The 20,195-nt window shown below is 51.0% G+C and overlaps 9 protein-coding genes across 9 annotated transcripts; 4 read left to right on the forward strand and 5 right to left on the reverse strand.

Moving 5' to 3' along the window:
• Nucleotides 1-822: 822 nt before the first annotated feature.
• On the forward strand, nt 823-2,122 carry CC77DRAFT_49435 (hypothetical protein). Its single transcript, XM_018531908.1, has one exon. It carries the CDS (start codon nt 1,165-1,167, stop codon nt 1,930-1,932), a length of 768 nt encoding a protein of 255 aa, XP_018391865.1. The 5' UTR covers nt 823-1,164; the 3' UTR covers nt 1,933-2,122.
• Nucleotides 2,123-2,484: 362 nt separating this feature from the next.
• On the reverse strand, nt 2,485-4,285 carry CC77DRAFT_1015739 (alpha/beta-hydrolase). Its single transcript, XM_018524083.1, has 2 exons — nt 2,840-4,285; nt 2,485-2,782 (listed from the first exon to the last, which is right to left on the reverse strand). The coding sequence occupies exons 1-2, from the start codon at nt 4,208-4,210 to the stop codon at nt 2,528-2,530; spliced, it is 1,626 nt and encodes a 541-aa protein (XP_018391866.1). The 5' UTR covers nt 4,211-4,285; the 3' UTR covers nt 2,485-2,527.
• A 377-nt stretch (nt 4,286-4,662) lies between these two features.
• CC77DRAFT_1015740 (Spc7-domain-containing protein) lies at nt 4,663-8,696 on the reverse strand. The gene is made up of 4 exons (XM_018524084.1): nt 8,467-8,696; nt 8,330-8,417; nt 5,493-8,276; nt 4,663-5,441 (listed from the first exon to the last, which is right to left on the reverse strand). The coding sequence occupies exons 1-4, from the start codon at nt 8,656-8,658 to the stop codon at nt 4,768-4,770; spliced, it is 3,738 nt and encodes a 1,245-aa protein (XP_018391867.1). The 5' UTR covers nt 8,659-8,696; the 3' UTR covers nt 4,663-4,767.
• Nucleotides 8,697-8,703: 7 nt separating this feature from the next.
• CC77DRAFT_49600 (FSH1-domain-containing protein) lies at nt 8,704-10,068 on the reverse strand. The gene has a single exon (XM_018531917.1). It carries the CDS (start codon nt 9,893-9,895, stop codon nt 8,942-8,944), a length of 954 nt encoding a protein of 317 aa, XP_018391868.1. The 5' UTR covers nt 9,896-10,068; the 3' UTR covers nt 8,704-8,941.
• Nucleotides 10,034-10,669, reverse strand: CC77DRAFT_49656 (hypothetical protein). Its single transcript, XM_018531918.1, has 2 exons — nt 10,322-10,669; nt 10,034-10,246 (listed from the first exon to the last, which is right to left on the reverse strand). Exons 1-2 carry the CDS (start codon nt 10,559-10,561, stop codon nt 10,172-10,174), a joined length of 315 nt encoding a protein of 104 aa, XP_018391869.1. The 5' UTR covers nt 10,562-10,669; the 3' UTR covers nt 10,034-10,171.
• CC77DRAFT_49662 (hypothetical protein) lies at nt 10,558-14,305 on the reverse strand. Its single transcript, XM_018531919.1, has 5 exons — nt 13,829-14,305; nt 13,475-13,778; nt 11,009-13,422; nt 10,742-10,959; nt 10,558-10,689 (listed from the first exon to the last, which is right to left on the reverse strand). Exons 1-5 carry the CDS (start codon nt 13,953-13,955, stop codon nt 10,669-10,671), a joined length of 3,084 nt encoding a protein of 1,027 aa, XP_018391870.1. The 5' UTR covers nt 13,956-14,305; the 3' UTR covers nt 10,558-10,668.
• A 410-nt stretch (nt 14,306-14,715) lies between these two features.
• Nucleotides 14,716-16,233, forward strand: CC77DRAFT_1027488 (protoheme IX farnesyltransferase mitochondrial precursor; the record flags this gene model as incomplete). The annotated part of the gene is made up of 1 exon (XM_018526373.1): nt 14,716-16,233. The coding sequence occupies one exon, from the start codon at nt 14,716-14,718 to the stop codon at nt 16,231-16,233; it is 1,518 nt and encodes a 505-aa protein (XP_018391871.1).
• Nucleotides 16,234-16,802: 569 nt separating this feature from the next.
• Nucleotides 16,803-18,826, forward strand: CC77DRAFT_953266 (hypothetical protein; the record flags this gene model as incomplete). The annotated part of the gene is made up of 5 exons (XM_018535426.1): nt 16,803-17,388; nt 17,445-17,687; nt 17,739-17,920; nt 17,979-18,617; nt 18,670-18,826. Coding segments are annotated over exons 1-5 (1,689 nt in total), but the record flags the coding sequence as incomplete, so codon positions are not given.
• Nucleotides 18,827-19,320: 494 nt separating this feature from the next.
• On the forward strand, nt 19,321-20,059 carry CC77DRAFT_979442 (hypothetical protein; the record flags this gene model as incomplete). The annotated part of the gene is made up of 1 exon (XM_018536026.1): nt 19,321-20,059. The coding sequence occupies one exon, from the start codon at nt 19,321-19,323 to the stop codon at nt 20,038-20,040; it is 720 nt and encodes a 239-aa protein (XP_018391873.1). The 3' UTR covers nt 20,041-20,059.
• Between the last annotated feature and the right edge of the window lie 136 nt (nt 20,060-20,195).

Genomic DNA, 20,195 nt, shown 5'->3' on the forward strand with positions numbered 1-20,195 from the left:
GGCGCGGCCACCAGGAGAGAAGGCACAGAGCTATCAACTAGCGACACCGCAAACATCAGTGCGAATGAACATGACAACAGCAAAACACGCTGACTGCGCGCGTTGCGAAGGACTACGCCGGTCTAGAAACTGCGACAGGCACAGTATGGGAAGACGAGCAAAGGAGTGGATTCTCTCCTGTTCGTCGGACAAGAGTCTGCATCATGAGCACACGCTTGGTGGATCTGTAAACGTTTGAGGCTGGATATGAGTACTTGGCTCACATGCTGCTACGAGCGGAAGAACTGCTTGTGTCCACTCTCCGCGCCATCATAAGGCATAGCGGGCTTCGGAAGCCCTCAGGATGTGTAAATGCACCTGTGAAGCGGACCGTAGCCCTGCAAAATGAAGCACAGACTCAAACAGATGGAAATCGATGGGATGATGATGGAAAGGCGACATTCAAGCCATTCAACGACGTTGGAAGAGCACTGACATAAGCTTCGGCTTTTCCCTTTGAGGCATGGCTTCCGAGTTCATGAAGTCGCCATCTGGAACTCCATCTCATCTTTCTTCATACACCCTCAAAGGGTTCAACGATCAACAGCAGTTTGACAATGTACTTTGGAAGTACTTTATGTCTTCTTCGCTATGTTTTTCCCGTCCACGAATTTGCTCGTGGGGCATGGGCAGGTAATGACGTACCCGCCCCTGTCGCAAAGCAGAATTTTGTCCACACATCTCGGATATCTGACTCCGGGAGCCTTTCACTAAGTATGAGAGGTCTCATATACTGTTTAAACATATATTCGACAGTATCTTATGGGAGTAGAAAGCGGATTGAGTCTCCCAGAACAATGCTCTACAAGTATAGTACACGATTCAAACTGCAGGGAAGCTCAAGAAGGCAATGAACATACCTTTCTGCGGCTATATAAGTAGCGGACCAATTGCAGATAGCCTGCGACATAGTCCTATTGTTGTTGATTTTCGGACATTGGTATGACGATATGGCGCCAGCGTAGACAGGGCCTTTGCAAACACGCGGTTCCTCTCGTTTGCCTCGACACCGACTCCGTCAATTTCCACTCTGCACACTCTCAGGAAGTCATAATACCGTAAATCTGCCACCGCGCCCCCTGATCCAACACACAGCAGTTACCAGCAAGCTGCGACTCGAACACTATGTCACAACCACCTTGGACTCTTCCGGTGACAACAAGCTCCGAGTCGAGCAGCATACCACAATCCCCCGCAACTCCTCCGCGACCAGCAAGCAACGAATCGGACAACGTGTCAAAACCGCCCGCAACTGCTATCCCTGCATACAGTTTCCCGTCAGTCAAAGCGCGCCGTAAATTCGTGGAAACGCATACAGAACTCATAGTCGAGACGATGAAGAGCGGCAACATGGAACTGCTCGTCCACATAGGGCCACTCGTTCAAATGGCATCAGCATTCATTTATGGAGTTCAGGAGGACAACGCCAGTCACTATCTCCAGGCCCCGGACATTGACGACCCCGAAACCTTGACCGAAGCTTATTTCACGCTCTGGGCACATACATTATGGGGCAGAAACGAGATCATGCCGTGGAGCGCTTTCCATAGAAATGTTTACGATGCCTTCGAAGCTCCACGCTTTCTCCGCGAGCTGCTCACCAGAGGCACTCGATTGTATTGGGAGTGGACTACCGGACGAGGTCTGAGGCTCACGACTGATCAGAGGATAACAATGGCACTGCTTCGATCAGAAGACCTGATGTTGTGTGCTATATCAGCACAGAACATGGTAGATGACCTTTTCTTCTCCTTCCACAATCATGAACTCTCCTTACATGATCTGAAGTCTATAAAGGAATTCCTCAGCTTCCGCGAGAATGATTTCGACCAGGAATTCCCTACCATCAGGCAATGTTCACGTCAAGCCTGGTTCACTCTGCCACCTGGCTAAGAAAACAAGATTTTCAGGCGATGGTACGACTTTGGGCAGATTGGATACCACGATATCCCCGACTGGCCTGCAAGCTCGAACATGCCTTCACGGCTGGTGACTGATCTACCTGCTGAGATCATGTTAATGATTCTCGAAAAGGTCTTCAAGATCAATGGAGACATCCATGTCGTATTTGATCGATTCGAGAATGAGCATATTGCACTAGTGGAGAGGGAGCGAAGATTGCAGGAGCACCCATTTGGGGTTCACGGACAGAGACTCCCTTATGGGAACTACTGGAAGTTGCCGAGTATGAGGCACTTCTTCGCATTTGGTATCACCAGTAGAGGTAACTGGCTCATGATGAAGGAAATGTTCTATAAGAAGAACAAATTCATCATACATGAGGACTAGTTGGACAACGCTCTCCACCGGTGTCACTGAAAGCAAACGGGTGTCTTATATTCGTGCCATGCACATACATAGATCGTGAAAGTGCGGCGGTGTCGAGGTGGGAATTTGAGTGAACCTCCTGGCATATGTATAGAAGATAGAAATTGGAGATGCATTGACCGTTAGACGTATACCACACTACTGCATTCATGTACAGATTTCACACAGGTACCCTATCAGCGACCTGAAGCCAGTACTTGCATCTGTCCTCCAACATGTTAATTCCACCTTGTCGTAGCCCACTCGATGTGACCAAGAACTGTTTGCCCTCCTCAACATCTGGTACGCCAGCAACAGTGGCATTAGTGACCTTGTGGGCGTTTGGATCGCCAGTTTGAATGAAGGAAGCCATGGCACCAGCATAACCTTGGTAAGTCAAAGCATCTGTCTGCTGGATTGAACCGATTGTGTTCCACTAATTGAAGTCAGTATCCTGAGTCGATATGCTGTGGTCAGGTAGCAATGAACGTACATATTGAACATCACTCGCGTGTTTGGCGGGCGAAATGGTATACTCAATCAACCACCCATCCTCTGCCTTCTTCGATAACCAATACGAAGGACATGCCAGAACGAGGTCTCGGTATAGCAAGCCAGCGCGAACATATGTCGTATTCCAGCTGATTTCCTCCGCGGTGCCTGTCGCAGGGTACATCATCTTTACGTTGTCCAGGTCCTGTTGCGTAAAGTCCGGTAGGAAGCCCCTCAGCCAAGCATCGAAAGAAGCAGCTGATGAGTTGAACCCATCGCTTCCTGTCTTGGCGTTTTGGAAACTAGGAGGAATAAAGTTTTCGCCTTCATGCAGATTGTAGCTTGTCATGATCGTCTCAGCGTTCAGTTTTCCCGTGGTGACAACGCTACTCAGCGGCTCCGTGAGAAATTTGTCATCGACAACTGGACCATAGGTAAAGGAAGCAGTGGTGTACTGCTGACTAGTACTCAAAGCCAATGCGCTATCCCTTAGCTTCTGTACATCCACCTCCTTCAAACACTTGATCTCATCTGCAGCACCCGTACAACCAACATCCTGCAACGTCTGCTGATATAAGTCTTCCGCCCACTCACTATCGTACCGGTATGTCTTTGGCCAGAAGGGGCTACTGGCCATGGCTTTGGTGAACAACTTCTTCCCACGGTTACCAGTAGCAATTGTCTGCGCAACGACACTGCCACCACCCGCCGATTGTCCCCATATGGTAACATTCCGCTTGTCGCCGCCGAAGTGGTGAATGTACTTCTGTATCCACTGCAGCGCAGCCTGCTGATCTAGTAACCCAGGGTTGAGATCGACATCCGGGTGTTCTGCGATTTTTGAACCGGGCAAGAAGCCAAAAACGTTGGTGCGGTAGTTCGAGTACACAACTACATAGTCGTTCCTGTCATCGACGTCCAAGACCGGGTAGCCGGAAGGCGGGATATTGAAGCTGGCGCTTCCTCGGATGAAACCGCCGCCGTAAAACGTTAACAACACGGGCCTTAGATCTTGCTTCTTCTTATCCCAAGGCCGTGAGTATACACCTAGATACAAACAATCTTCTGAGCCATTTACTGTGCGCTGCGGACACATGTCGAAAGCCTGATCGGTGTCGTACGTGCCATTGGTGATACGCAGTGGTGGCTGAGGGGCGCGGAACCGGTTCTCTCCTGCTGTGGATGCTGCAAAGGGGATCTTGCGGTAGTATGTTATGTTGTACTGGGACGAAGACGCGCCGCGAAAGGTGCCATAGTCGAGCTTCACAACCGGATTGGATGCATTCTGCTGTAGGTGCTGGGTTGGTGACGCGCAAACGGATGGAGCTCCTGCCAGAAAGGCCAGGACAGCAGACGCAGCGGAGAGTAACATCGTAGCGAACGCGTATCGACGAAACTCATGATCTTCGACGGCTGGGTACATCTACATATACTGAATCGGATGCACTAACCCAACGGCCAGATTTAGCCTCTTCTCCATGTCTCCGCAGATTGCAGCATGCTCATTCCCGACCCCGGATTGCGGGGACACCCCAAAACCAGGATAGCATGGGCTGAGCATCAACAACAAACGTTCCATGAATCGTGAGTTTCGGTATAATTTGCGCCGAGACTTTGCTAAAGAAGTGGGCTATGCCGGGTTCTAGAGATGTTCCGCATGACGTCGATCATGAGTTTTTCCGGAGAGGCTGGAGATAACTAGCACAGATTCGGTGTGGTGGAGATTCGCAACACTAAATAGTTGAACAGCGTTGCCACAAAGGCCTGCTAGTGGTAGTATGGAAGGTCGCGACGGCTCAAGTAGTAGACGAATGTATTGTCTATGCGACTGGTATCTCAATTAATCAACAGACCCTCTATCTTAGACGCCTTCGTCACTCATAAAAGATAAAACTAAGTCATAAACATCATGAAGTCGATCATGCGACTCTATTTCCTTTCTCCCTTCCGCCCAGTCTTCTTCAACCTTGCTGCAAGATCCAGCATACCATCTGCCCAAACCGACATGCTTTTCTCGTCTTTGACCTCATTGCCACAAAAGTCGCGTAAGAACGCGCCCATTTTCTCCTCTCCATATTTCTCGCCGTACACAACTTCCGCCTTGATATCAACATCAGTCTCAAAGCCCTCCTTACCAAGACCGACGCCGACTTCGAAGGTAGCCTTGATCTTTGTTTGGAGGGTGGGCAGCAACATATTTGTGGAGATTGCCATGCGTTCATCCGAGAGAATTGATTCCTCAGTGATGTAGCTGTGCTCGAGCCACCGAACACCCTCAGCAACAGCAGTTGCGGTAGCCCATGCATTCTTGACAAGAGAAAGGAGTGAGGAGATGCGGGTTTGTGATTGAGGAATGCCATGAAGATGTGCGCGGATGAGCTGTAGGAAAAAGCGCTTGCTTGTTGTCAAGGAGCGAGAGTGCGGTGTCGCCGAATCACCAATGTAGGCAAGCGAGATAGGTCCATTGGGTGTATTCTCGCCGGTGGCAAAGACAGATGGTTCGAAGTACAGTTCGAGGTCGTTCAGATGTGTCATCGTGATGCTAGTCGAGGAAGCAGAAGTGATGCACCAGCCGTGAGCCTGCTCAAGAGCGGTGAGTTTGGCTATAGTGCTATGTTAGTAGGACTCTCGTATGGAAGTCAGTTTTGACATACCTCTCAGACTGCTGACTTCACTAGTAGACCAGCCACGGCACTCTTCCCGCACGCGTTCAGCTCCTCTGATCTCTTCAATGCATTCGACTTTACGGTTCTTGGCTGCCTCTATGCGTGTCTCCTTGTCGACGAGCTCCTGTTGAAGTTGGGCCAGAAGCAACTTCTTCTCCTCCAACTCAGCATCCGTAGCCGTGAGCTGCTCTCTTGTTTGCTCGAGCTCTTCTCGGTCACAGCTGTTGAGTTCATCATGACGCTGCTGTAGTTGCTTACATTCAACGGAAAGATGTTCCTTCTTCTCAACTAAAGGCGGAAGAGTATCGTTAAGAAGCTTCTCCTGCTTGTGAAGGGTAGATTCGTCGTGGCTGAAGCAATCCATGGTGTGGAGAAGACCAGCTTTAAGATCGTGCAATAGCGTACTTCGCCATGTGTACCACTCTCCACGAGCTTCGAGGCGCGCGTTCGTCTTGAGATTCTTGAATTGGTTGTCCATGACCTTGCGCTGATCCGGGGGAGCAGTGAGGTACTCGCTGAATAGCAGTGGGTTCTCCTCTAGAACATTGTTTTCCAGAGTACGAACGAAGTGGCGACCGTCTGAGATATACTTCTTCATCTCGTGACACGCATGTTGGTACAATTCGTACTCGGGTAGCGTGCAAGCACCAGCCACGACATAGCGGTCTAGAGATTCTTCTTTCTCCTCTATTTCCACGTCGTGGAATGCGGCAGGGGCAGCAGTATGGCGTCGCTTGGTCGTACTAAGATCCATGAAGCGAATTTTTGTCATGTCAAGAAAATCTTGTAGCGAGATACGCTCGACGTCCGACAAGTCCTCTGCTACATCGTTGTCATCATTGGTCTCTTCTTCCGGCTCTGGATCTGCACCAAATGCAACGCGCTTCATCGGACTCATGCTCTTTCTGGGAGTCGCTTTCTTGGGAGTCGGTGTTGGCTGTTTTTGAGGAGACTGGGACTTCTTTGGCGTCATCCCTCGCTTCACCGGTGATGTCAAAGTCTGCTTTCGGGGGGTGGACAATAGCTTGATGTTGTTGCTCAAGAGTGCGGTGCTCTTGAGAGTAGGTTCCTGGCGTGGTGCGTTCAAAGGACTGAACTGTACTGCAGACAAGGAAGAACGGCGTCGGTCCAGGATTGTAGCTGCGATCGGGTCCTCAGGAATTGCCATGGGTGTCCTCTGTGGTGTCGGGTTCGTGGGTGTCGCAAGGGCGTCTTTCTCTTTCAAGGCACTCAGCGGAGTTCGACGCACGAACGGTGACGGCTCAACCTCCTCAATATCTTTTTGCCTTACAATCTCTGGAGTTCCAGGGTCAAGGATCGGATAGGACACCTCTCCTGATGTACTGGGTGTAATCTCCTGTAATACTTGAGGCGCGCTTTCGGCTTCGGCTTTAAGCATGGAACTTCTTCGACCGGGTGACTTCTTTGGAGATTTTCGCGGAGTCGGCGTCTTCTTTGCTGAAACAGGCGTAGCATCAGCAGGCGTCTCTGGTGATGTTGCTGAACTGTTAGCACGCCTGATGCCTGGCCCAACGATCTTGGTAAATTCCATGGAAAGATCCTCGTCCTCGACCTCATCCTCCAGATCCTGCTCTTCTGGTTCTTCTTGTACTTCCTGCGCTTGTGGCTTGTCGTTCTTGATACTGCCCACGGCCAGGGTAAAGTCCATAGTCGCATCATCAACAACGCTTCCAATGCTAGCACGCCTGGCGGGCTCAGGCTGGGGCGCTTTCTTAATCGCTCCAATCGCCATCGTAAGGTCCATGGTTGCGTCTTCTTGATCGTGCTCTTCGGATTGTCGACGCTTTCGCAAACTGGTACGCCGACTTCCAGGGCGCTTTGCAGGGCTACCTTGAGAATCATCCAGCAAGGAAACCCTCCTCTTAAGACTTTTCCTCTTGTTCGCTGGTTTGTATGATGCTGCCATTGCCTGTATACTGCCAAGTGGCATGGTCAGATCCATTGTCATGTCGTCGTCGATGTCCGAGTTTGCTGCATCAGAATGTTGCTGCTGCTGCTGCTGCCGCTGTGGTTGTTGCGGTGGCGGCGGTACAATGCGACCCACTGCACGTGTGATGTCCATGCTCATGTCGTCGTCCTCGTCGGCTACCGTGCGTGCTGGAGAGAAAAGAGGGCTTGCGTTCTCCTTGTCGTACTGTGCGACAAAGCTCTTCTTTGCCCAAGGCTTGAAAGATGCAGTAACCTCATCTTGTGCAATCTCCATAGTCATGTCTCCATCTTCATCATCAAAATCCAGCTTCTGAGTGCCTGCTAGGTTCGCAGCCTCTCGGAGTGCAGCATCTAATCGAGCGCTGCTCATGGACGAGTCCTCCACTTCCGGAGAAACACCCACGTTCTCTGTAGCATCATCAATATCCATATCCTCAGAGTCGCTGCTCTCGTTGTCATTTCCACCAGGCGAAGTATTATCTCCACTTAGTGGGCTGGAGGAGTAGACGTCGTCTGGGTTGTTGAAGTTCATTGGGGGTATACCTGAACTTCGGCGGTTCTTCTTCTGGTGTTGAGCGCGCGCGCTTGCGGGTGACGAACCAGATTCTGGCTGAGGCTCTTCGGCTTGTTCTGGTGGTGTTGACGGAGGTTCGGCGGGGTCTGACGGAGGGGCAGGCGATGCCGGTGTCGATGCTTGTGAGACGCTTGAGGCTCTGCGTGTCGCCTCCGATGAGGCAGAAGAGGTGGTCGCATCGCGCATATACTCGACTACGTCCCATGTGTGTAAAGTGGCTTCGGGGGCGAACGACACGCGTCGCCTTGCTACGTACTGGTCAGTCATGCCTCGAGACCATTTTCGCACACCCAACACGTACCCAGAGACTTGCGACGGGCTTCGCGCCGTTTCTTCTCGTCCTCATCATTCGAGGCTAGGATAGACTTGACGGCGGGGATGAAAGCAGACTATTTGGTAAGCAACATACTACTTCGCGATCGCATATGTGAGACATACCTTTCTGCGGTTTCCAGCCGTCTCCTTCAGTGGAGGTGCTTCCAATTCCCCTAAGCCTCCGGGACCGATACTCTTACTACGCGTCTTTTTCTTTGGTGACGGCGCTGATTTCTTCAGAGGTTGTGTAGAGGCCTTGAAAGAGCCATTCGCGATCAGACCATCGGCGATGTTCTCTTTGCCTGCTTGTGCCATGGTGATGTCGTGATTTCGTTTGTGGTGGTGGTGTTCGGGACGGCAGCACTGATGTAAACATGAAAGGCGCCAACCCAAACAATGGGGTATGAGGTCCGTGCACATATCGCCTGGTCCTGTGACCAGCGCTCCCCGCGTCGCGTCTTGCGTGGCATTGCATGGCATTGATGGCTGCGAGAACTCGCAGCCGCGTTTGGTCTATCGTCTAATCAAAGTCTACCTAAACGCCTTGCTTCTGTATACATAGATGCACTGAAGTGGACTGGATCGATCCCCTTGAACCCTAGAACGGCACATCCATGTCCTCAACACTCTCCTCCTCCTTCTTTGCCCCTCCCTCCTGTTCCTGCAGGACCTCTTTGATGAACCCAATCAATGCATTGACGCTAGCCTTCTGTGTGCTCGGTAGGAAGTGCCCGCCAGGATGATACACAACATACTTCTCCTCGCTGTGTTCACAAGCCTGGACCAAGGCCAAACTCCTTGCTTCCTCAACCACAACGTCCTGTGTGCCTAGAAAATGCAACATCGGTGTGCTGATCTTGGGCTCATAGAAAGCGTGATACGGGTTCTTCCCACGCGCTGCGAAGCCACTATAACTGACCGCAAACTTCAGCGGCGGATGTATGGTTCCCTCAACATAGCCAGTGTCTTCTTCAAAAGACTCTGGGAACCTCATGCCGCCCTCTGGGTAAAGTTTCTCGAATGCAGCGCGACGGTTGGGTTCGAGTAGACTCGCGACCATGGCTGCCGCGGCACCGCCCTGGGAGAACCCCACGACACCGTCAAAGGGACCTTGTTCCTTCAACACGTTTGCGATATGAGCCAGACCTTGCTCTATGCCTTCGTATGTGTATGGTTCCCCTGAACCTTTCCTCCTCCACCACGCCCACGCATCGATCTCCTGCTCCTCTCCGTCCTTTCCGTCCTTGCCCTCGCCATCTTTGCCCGTGCTACCTGCTAGGAACGATTCGTCGGCGGGTGTCAACCGTATCGGCGCAGTAGGATACACAAGTTCTATGCCCTTAGGGAAGGCTTTAGATAATGTTTTACGCAAGGCACCCGTCTTCGCCTGGAACAGAGGCCCTGACTGTGTATAGCCATGAAGCATCAGTAGCTTTATGGGGCGGTTTGGGGGCGGAGCGGCGGCCATAGTGCGCCAATGAGAGCGGACGCGGAAGTTGGCGAGCGTGTAGAGACGAGGGTCTGCGAGGGCGACGAAGTGGCGGAAGCGCATGTACAATATGCGCTATTGGATGAGGGCGTTGGATTGGAAAGCTAGCTTGTGAAGAGTGATGCCGAAGAGCCTGAAGTTTTGGGGTCTCCTTCGGAATGATACCGAATCTCGGGATACCCGGTTGCGTCATACTAGTCCGGTGGAGCCTTCCCTCTTCGACCTCCAGGTACACAGAAACAGCACGGCACTTTTTGGACGGCTGAAGTCAAACATAGTTTCCTTGAACATAAAGAGTGTGTTTGGTCTTTGCACGCGTGAGTTATGCACCAATGTCACTCATAGATTGTTAGATTTGGTATGGATCCAATACGGCAAAGGCGCCCAACACACATCTCCGCGTATGTCCTCAATCTATGAGATTTGGTGAGCCAGACAACCTGGAACTATCGTCGAAACCAGTGTCTTCCGTAACCTTCATATACTTACCCCATGGGTTTGTCGATTTCGAAGCCCTCGAAGTCCGTGAAGCCACGGAAGACGGTGTCTCCGACCTCCTTGACTTGTCGGCACGGGGGACGAGAAAGTTGTTGACATCGCCAGTATCAAAATGATCGGGATCAGAGACGGAAGAGCTCTTCTTGCCTTGAGTCTCCGTGTCGGAATCCTGGCAGACTGTGGAATTTTCACCGGAGTATACAGATGAGGCCGAATATAGCGAAGGTGCATGCGTGCCTGGATAAGGACTGATGGGTACCTCGGGATCTTTATCGTAGTGCCATTGCAGCGACCGGTGTAATCTCCGATGATCGTTCTCTCTAATTAGGAACGAACGTTCAATCAGTGTTTCGATGTCGCTCTGGAGACCATTAGCACTAGTCTTGCATCTGTAAGCGTCGTGACTCTTACATATGTCAATCTGCCATCAAGAATGTATGTTCCTGCTTGATTGATTTGGTATCCGAAGCCCAATTCCTTGAGTGCGTACTCTTCGATCAAGGCTTTTTGAATAGTGATGGACTCCTTGCCTGGAGCTGTTGTTGAGGGTCGAAATTGCGGCTTATAGTCAGGGCTGAAGAAGTAGGTATGGACGGGCTGACTACCTAGATAGTGAGTCTGTCCTTTTCCTAAAAGATTTTAGTACATTGGCATCGAGGATCAGCGACTAGGCATTACCGGATATACGAGTGTATGTTGGTCTCCAACCGGCTTGCTTCATGGTCAACAAAAGTTCACTGCCTAAGCTAAGCGCGGATGACTCCCAGAATATGGTGCTTCTAACAATCTGATCACCTGCATCTTCGTATTTGTACGGTACGAGCTGACCAAGGTCCAAGGGTTGTGGTTCTTCAGGATCTTCGAAAGCAGAATTGATTCCAAATGCAGCCAGCGAGGTCTGTAACTCGGCTATTTTGTGAGAATGTCTGTCGGACTGGACGGGTAAGACGATCATCTGTTGAGATCTTGAATCCGTATCTGAATTGTTTGTGTTGCCCAGTGAAGTACGCGAGGACTGGAGAGAGGCTGTTGAGCTGCGAAAACTATCATGGCGGGGGCGTCTTTGAGGCCAGTAATGGTCTGTTGTCCTATCAGGCCTCATTTCCAAGCGCGCAAAGCCATCTTGCAGCGACGAATAAGACGAGGACAGAGGAGAAGCTCGTTTACTAGTCACGTATTCTGTCACGTCCACACTACGATTGCCCTTCGCAATGCGAGTGCGACGAACTGGCCGGTCGTTGTCTTGGTCCAACTTTTGCTGCTCTTGCAACCCACGGACTAGATCTTCATACCGCCGTAACTGTAACTTGTGTCCTTCCTCAGTCTTTCTCCTCTCTTCTACTACCATGGCATCAGCTCGTTTCCGTGCTTCCTTTTCTGCTTCCAGCCTCTCAATATTCAGAGCGATCTGAGCTGCTTCTTTCGCCGACTGTGCTGTTGCGATTTCTTTCGCTGCCGAAGCTCTCACTTCTTCAGCTTGCTTTGCGTTCTTTTCTTCTATAGCCTTCTTTTCCTCCTGCCACATAATTTCCATGCGCCTTTGCTCTGCTTTTTGGTCCGCTACAAGGCTTTCAAGTCGCTGCATTGTTTCACCATCTTTTTCACGGGCCTCTTGCAGTTGCTTGACATACACCTCAGTTGCTGCATTAGCTCGTTCTCGTTCGTTTTGAACCTCGCGCTCTTGCAATATCTGCGCCAGTTTCGAAAATGGTAGCTGCTCATACTCGGTTCGTGATTCTTGATTGCGCTTTTCAAGTAGCTTTTCTACCGCAGCGAGAACAGCATTCTCTTTGGCTTCTATCTCAGGCGCCGTAAATTGTTTGTTTACCGATTGAGCAGAATTTGGTGGAAGTGGAGGCGGAGGTGAAGGTGAAGGTGGACTTGGGGCAGTGGCTGGCGGAGGACTTGGAGGAGGGGATGAGTATGACCAGTGTCGACTACCTGATGCATACGCTTGTTTCGGTGGTTCTTGATGGGTTGGTGGAACTGATGGCCTTTGTACCGAGTCTCGCCAAGGTGGCATAAATCCATAACTGACAGGTGGCGGGTGGTAGCCAGTTGCGTAAGGACTGAAATAACCTGAGGTAGCTTTGTTATAGTTGAAGTCATCATTCGGTGGGCTTGAAACTGAGTCCGTTTGGTCGCTATGAATCGTATGAACTCTGGAGGTAGGCCTTTTGACTTCAGCATCTGCAGATCGCGGTTTATCTGCATACCTCCTCTGTCTAAGCGGACGTGGAGTGGGCCGACTCATCGGTGGTGTTGCATCCTGCCATTTCACATGTGACTCTTCAGCATTTCGCTTGGGCCTACTGTCGGTGTAAGTTGGTGAATATCCATCTGTATCCGCCCATGGGTTGGTACGATCAGAAGACTTTGTGTTCCGTTTTCGGGCGCGTTGAACATTGTAACGGAATTCGTACGTCGGATTGACACCGACAGTACTGTCCTCTTCGGCGCTCTGGAACTCTTCGTCGTCGGATCTGACAGGTGCGTTCTGCTGTTCCCACTGAGCAAAAGATAGCTCGTCCTCCTTTCTTGCCTCTTCCACCATCCTCAGTACTCCTTCCCTCCAGTCATCGCCATCGTGGCGGGTGGAGCTAAGGCTTATTTGGTCGGATGTAAGCGTCGTCCATGAAGAGAGCAGTCTGTCTACTACTAGGGCAGGCTCTGTTTGTCTGCTCCAAACAATCAAGGCTTTCTCATCTGGACCTGACGATCGCCTGTTGTTCTGAATGCCGTCTTCAGAAGAAGAGGAGTAAGCGCTTCTCGCAGTTGTCTCCGTGCTTTCATCGGTGACGGATGCTTGATGGAGCCGACGTGTTCGCGGGTTCGGCACTGGTGGAGGATCTGCGTCATCTGAGCTAAACACGAAATGGTAGAGCCATGTAGCAGTGTCAAAGGACCCTTCTTTCCATACATTTATCTCTGCGGTGGTGTAGTGTCGTTTGGCAGTCTCGGAATCATCTTCTTCCTGCTGTGCACTCTCGACTACTTGCCGGTTTGCCTGGACAGCACTTTCCACGATCTTACGGAACCGATTGGACTTTGGAATGGGCCGGGCTTGGGCGTCGGGGTCCAGCTCGGAGTATCTGACCGTGTAAGCAATTCAACCCCTTCGACAGCATCGTAGATAGTGCTTACTCTGGTGGTCGAACAATCTCTTCTCTTGCAAGACGAACGATGTTCAATTCCAGAATCAGGGCGGTCTTGATGCCTTCGACCTTCTTGAGTAGACCTTTCGCCTTGGGCTTGTTTATTAACCACTTCAGACCTGCTAGTTTTTGAGGCGTATCTATGAGTTTTTTTATTTCCGCATCTACTTGCTTGCACCGCAGTATGATTTTCTGAGTGTTTCTGAAAAGTGCAGGCTTGCACAAACTTTGATGAGCACGGATGATATCTGCGAGCGTTTGCAAACTTTCCGCGAGTAAGGATATCTCCTCCGCTGCTCTTGTTAAGTTGAATGTCAGTCGAATACACGAAGAGGCCGCGTACCGATTTCTGCTATCTCTCGGGGTGCATTCTTGAGTGTCTGAACTACGCTGAAGAGAGCGAGCGAAAGTTGCGCTGCACTTGCGCCAACGGTGAGCGCGGACGCGATGATGCTAAGGGGATCTGCCATTTGAAGATGAACGATGCGAACGGCTGTTCGGTGGGTGCGGGGAGCGACGTGCTAGCTATGGAAACATGAAAAGGTAGCCTTGTGGCTTACACAGCCTCCGAGATGCTCCTCTGCAGAATTACATAGCCTCGCCGGTCCGCTGCAGGCTGACAGCCAGCAGTTGGCTGTTGTGCCATGCAGATTACACTGTCAAGCATTGATTGCATTCAACTGTGGCGGCTGAACGCGTGGGGGCCAGAAAGTGCTGCAAGCTGCGTACAGTTATGCAGGTCGAGTGGATATTTAGCGATAACATTCGGCTTACAGAGACCCCAGGTGCACGATGGGTGAGCGCGTGGATTCCATGTTCAGAATGGGGTTGAACGTTGAAGCGATATGGTCATCTCTAGTCCAGTGGTCGATGACTTGATTTCGGTATTGAAGCACTGGAGGTAACATAAGGCTGTTGAGACATTGTGACTACTATGGCTAAGAAGTTAATGATCCCAGGATTCGTGTCAATTAGCTGATGACAATTCATATGTTCTGCTCAGGGTTTCTCGAAATGCCTGTAGTGTTGCGCTACTCGCCAGATAGCGCAATCAAATACTGTGAGATCACGGTGGCTTGTTGGAGTGTGTAAGGCTGACAAGGAGACGCGATGTGTGATAATGCGGGATGTCTGAGTGGCTAGCGCGCCCCAACTCTTGGCAGTGCGTACATGCGTCCAAAAGTTATCACCTCACGCCGACTGCCCGCTACAGCTCAACCCTATGCCGCCATGAGCTTTCGACCGATACTGCCCCGGCCAATTGCAGTACGGGACACGAACAAACTATGTCTGCGATGTTGGCGAAGACTCGCAAAGGCGCCGCTGCAGTCGCGGAGACCGATTTCTTCCAATCCGTCGCATAAAGAGAACGCCATAGCTGCCACGAGAGGCGGGGGTGCTTTCGGAGATGGGTACTTCCGGGCGAATCCGATATTAAGAGACACGTTTTGGAAGTCAAGACCGGAACTGCAGAGCTCAATCTTGTCCATAAGATCAGCGAATGCAGGAGGGCAGCAAGCGGCGAAGGCGGATGGCGTAACTGGCACAGAGGAAGTGCTGCCACATAGGCGGCGGAAGAGGGCAAAGGAGCAGGCAATGGAGACTCCGGAGACGGCCTATCCAATTCCACATGATGCATCCTCCAAGCTGGCACACATATCCTCGAGCCTCCCGCAACAGTCACTCAAACGCATGATGACTACCTACCTTTCGCTATCGAAGCCCCGACTCTCCTTCCTCGTAGTCCTCACCGCGACGGCCGCATACTCACTGTACCCCGTACCCGGGCTGCTTGCACCCGCAGCAACAGCCACCCCGTCCCTCTCGACCCTCACACTCTTCTTCCTCACATCCGGCACTGCGCTGTGCTCGGCATCCGCAAATGCCTTCAACATGATCATGGAACCCGCACACGATGCCAAGATGACCCGCACACGCAATCGACCACTCGTCCGGAAGCTCATCAGCCCACGAGGCGCCATCATCTTCGCCGTCGCGTGCGGGGTGCTCGGCACTGGCGCCCTCTACTACGGCGTCAACCCCACGACAGCGTTTCTTGGCGCTGCCAATATATTCCTGTATGCGGGCGTGTACACTCCCATGAAGCGCATGCATGTACTGAATACCTGGGTTGGCGCCATTGTAGGAGGCATCCCACCGCTCATGGGTTGGACGGCTGCGGCAAGTCAATACGCCCATGACGGCACATGGGAAGAACTGTTGTTCGGAGAGGGCTCTGCTGGCGGATGGCTATGCGCTGCCCTCCTATATGCATGGCAGTTCCCTCACTTCAATGCGCTGAGTTGGGCTATCCGCGACGAGTACAAGAATGCGGGCTATCGCATGTTAGCCTGGGTAAACCCCGCAATGAACGGACGAGTCGCACTGCGATATTCTATCATGATGTTTCCCGTTTGCATCGGCTTATCATACTGTGGCGTAACTGACTGGAGTTACGTGGTTACGAGCAGTGTTATCAACGGCTGGATGACGCTCAAAGCTTGGCAATTCTGGAGAGCCGAGGGACAGAAGGGAACGGCAAGAGGTTTATTCTGGGCTAGCATCTGGCACCTTCCCATAGTCATGGTCCTAGCTATGGCTCAGAAGAAGGGGTTAGGAGAGCGTATCTATCGGAGTATATTCGGGTACGCAGACATAGATGAAGAAGACTTGTACTATGAAGCTGGCGAGCTTGAAGAGGAGGAGCAGAAACAATTAGCCGTCGTCGAAGGCAGGCGAGCCGCATGAATCAGGCGTGCTATAGATCCATATTCCTCATTGGCTTAGCGCGGCATTCGTATCCGCCATTCCCTCACGCCCGTTGATGATTCGATCGACGGGTACATGTTTCTATACCCCACTGTATTATATATCCTCAACATGCATCGGAACGACCGTGTTGAGTTTTACGAAGTCAAGCTAGTGCTTATGGTGTCCCTCTCGCCAATGCGGATTCCTTCCAAGTACGCCTCGCTGTTGGTGCTTATGTCCACAAGGCTAACACATTCTTGAAGCAACTCACATAATGTCGCCTCGTCTGATACATCTGTAACACGTTTTTCAAATGCCAAATTCTGTGTACGCTAAGATCGTCACTGACGGCATGAGTCTGCTGTAACTTTAGCAAGAGGTGCTCATAACGTCTCTTTGAGGGCATTGCTGCAAGAGTATTTTCACACTGGGAGACGTCGCGTTATATGACTCGTATATAGATCGACGTTGGCAGTCATATTACTAAACGAGCTTATTGTGCCCTCCGCGATGAACCCACGGTTCGGTTCTACGCGGGGCCGCCCTACTTTTATCCAACCTACACTGCTTACCTGCAGCGTGTCTCTGCTCAATATCCATTCGTCCGCCCCTCTGAACACTTCATAATCTTCTTACTGTCTTCATTTGCGATACAGAACATCAACATAACTTCGTCTAGAGACCATGGCTACTATGACTACTACCCAAGAGATGCTCCACATGGTTGGAAACAAAGATGTCGACGTCAAACGAGACGACCTTCCTGCAAAACTTACAGAAGACTTTCTGTCTGAGTTCCCTAAACTTTCCAACGAACAGGCCGGTCACCTCCGCCATTTCCATAATCTGGCTTCCCAGCCCGATGGCGAGTGGCACCACATGGGCACCCAGGACCCCGGTCAAGAGTGGCTCGATGCTTACCGCTATCAATTGGCGACCATGACATATGCCGCTGGAAGCGCTCACTATCATCGACTACCTGCTCTACGATCAATTTTCAAGAACTTACTAGAGCAACTCATCCACAAGATGCTACGGAGGGAAGTCTGGGGTTATTGGTACCTGACCAGCCAGAGCGGAAAGTTTGTGGATCCCGACTTGGTTGAGATGCGTAAACCCTGGGCGGATCCAAACAAGCAAGAGAATATCATGGTGAGTGTATGAAACACTAGAATGGTTCAACGTGGTCTAACATTAGTGTCTCCAAGTATTCTGGACATCTCCTCCTCATGGTCTCATTACACGCAATGCTCTTCGACGACGACAAGTACAATCAGCCGGAGGCGCTAACGTTCCATTGGGATCCGATATTCTGGGGTTTCGGGCCAGAAAAATTTACCTACACCCGCAGTTCCCTTCAGGATGCTATTCTTGCCGAGATGGAGCGGCATAACTGGAAGGGCGTCTGCTGTGAGCCGAACAGCATTTTCATCGTCTGCAACCAATTTCCGGTGCGATTTGAGCCATTGAAAAACTGGGGGAGATTTGCTTACGGCTTTTAGATTATTGCGATGCGGTACAATGACATCCGCGACGGAACAGCTGTGGCTGACAAGGTTCTAAAGAATTACACTGCGGCTTGGGATAAGGAGGGTGGCTTTCTGCAGGATGACAAGTTTGTCATCAATTGGTATATGGTAAAACAAGATCGTATAGTACCCGGAGGGATCGGAATCACCGCCTGGTAAGCCGAGACGTTGCTTATAGCATGATTTGATATCAGACCGTTGACAGTACAGAAGGACATCTGCATTCATGAACGGCTGGAACTCTGAATCCGTCCATTCGCTCTTCCCAGAGCAAGCTCTTGGCTTCTTCACGAAGGCCTCCGATGGGAGAGTAAATGTAAACGACGAGAAGGTCGCCAAAATTATTCGCGAGCTCACGAAAAGTGAGGGCGTGGATCCGCAAGCTTGGAGCACCAAAGAAAGGGCACAGAATTTGGCGAAAGAACTTGAAGAAGCGCCTGGTATGCCATTTGCGCAGCCGGTATATGGTTATGTTGCTCAGTGGGTGTCTGAGGTTGCAGACCCAGCCCTGAACGATGGTCTCCTGCGTCATGCAGACATGTTCTTCAACCCAACGTGGGAGAATGGTGGCCTTTTCTACCCACGTAATGACAGCCAGGCGGACGAGCATGGGAACTGGAAGTTCGTAGACCCTTTTACGGGCAATGGTGCCATCGCCTATGCGCGCCTCAACGTTCCGGACGGCCAGAAAAAGATGTGGGAAAAGCCGTGGTCGAGGGAGCATTTCTCAAGTTTTCCGTTCGTCGATGAGATTAGCCTGGCTTCCAACGTCGATTTCCTTAGGGGTAGCTGGGATTCAGGAAAAGGAGCTTTCGTTGTTACTATGCGGACTTGGGATGGCTCCACGAAGAGGTAAGTTGTAATTTCCATCACATAATTTGAGGGAAAAACTGATGACATCAAGCGTCCGGCTCCTTGTCAAGAACCTGCCTGCTGGGAGATATGGTATCTATCGGAATGGACATATTACAGAAGCGCAGGATGTAAACGACGGCTCGCACAACGTGGAGATAGTTATCGAAGTGGGAGCGGAAGAGACGGACATCGTACTACTAAAGTCGATCTCCTAGGCCTCGGATCGTTCTAAAATCAGGTAGTAGACGTGAGAAGACATTGACGTTCACTCCCGAGGTAGTATCTGCACACGTCTTACACACCAGAATTGCTCTCACTTACATTTTAAGTTAAATCTGAAGAAAGCAACTATCCAAAGCATGCTGTGTCGACGGCAAGTATGGTTCAACATAAATCCCGGTAGAGCAGCGGCAAGGCCTCAGTCGAACTTGCCATTACCCGACTGAAAGCGCATGCAGCGTATCTCACTTTCCACATGGAAAGCTGCTCATGCCCATATTACGCATTGAGGGAAAGATCGATATTTGGGTAACATCCAATGTTCTTCGACGAACCTTTTGCTCCTTGTCAACTCTCAAACGCTTCCTAACACCACCTCATTATCCCAAAGCTACCTACGAGACGCCTTAGAATTACTTATCATCATTCTGTTAGGCTTCCCAACCAACACAACTCATAGGATACTGCTCAAAGAAAGAAGATGTTTAGCATCGCAATTCTTTCGCTCGCCACTCTTTTCTCTCAGCATACCTTCGGTGCACCATACCCGCAACCAAATTCAACGTTCCTGGAAAACCATACAATCTGTAACTCGACCGCTCATCTTTGTGAAGGCGATCTCACTGCTGCAAACCCTCCTCCCCTCAACTCGACCGAATATGTATGCCACGAAGTCTACCCAGTCGATCTCACTGTCCTCAACGCGCGCTATCCCGACTACGATATCGACCACCTACATCAAGCCAAGCAGTTCTTTATGCTACGCCGCCAACTCAAGGATGCTGGAGAAATCGCTACGCGAGTACAGTTTCAGGGCCTACCCGACAGCACATCGAATTACACCTGCCGTCTAGAATTTGTGCTCCCACGCCCCGAGCTCCAAAAGATCTCCGGCCCAAACCCAAGCTTCAACATATACCAAGTCGCACGAGAAGCTGGTGCGATCGCTACATGGAACACATATGAGAAGGAGAAGGATGCCTTGTTATTCGGTACGGTCAATGGTCAAAGCCAAGCGCTAGAGAGAACAAGGAGTGTCGGCGGCGTCGCCGCTATCAATGCGACAGCATGCAATCAGACATTGTCATTCCAGATGGCCATGATGTATGACAGTCCGTCCGCGCCGAACTACTGGGAATTCTCCAATGTTGCACCTCCTGCGTTCCCGGTGCAGGGCTTCAGGATCGTATACGGATGTTGAGTGAGACACAGCGTTTGTGGACATAGCGACGAAGTAGCATTAGCCATCCAGTGAACCAACGTTCATGTCATCAGTGCTTTAATGCAACAATTCCGTTCTTGTGGACTTTGTTGTGGCTACTATGTGATCGATTGTGTCCACCTGTCTCTTACCAT

The sequence above is a fragment of the Alternaria alternata genome, assembly GCF_001642055.1.
Source record: "Alternaria alternata strain SRC1lrK2f unplaced genomic scaffold CC77scaffold_1, whole genome shotgun sequence".
Classification (NCBI taxonomy): domain Eukaryota; kingdom Fungi; phylum Ascomycota; class Dothideomycetes; order Pleosporales; family Pleosporaceae; genus Alternaria; species Alternaria alternata.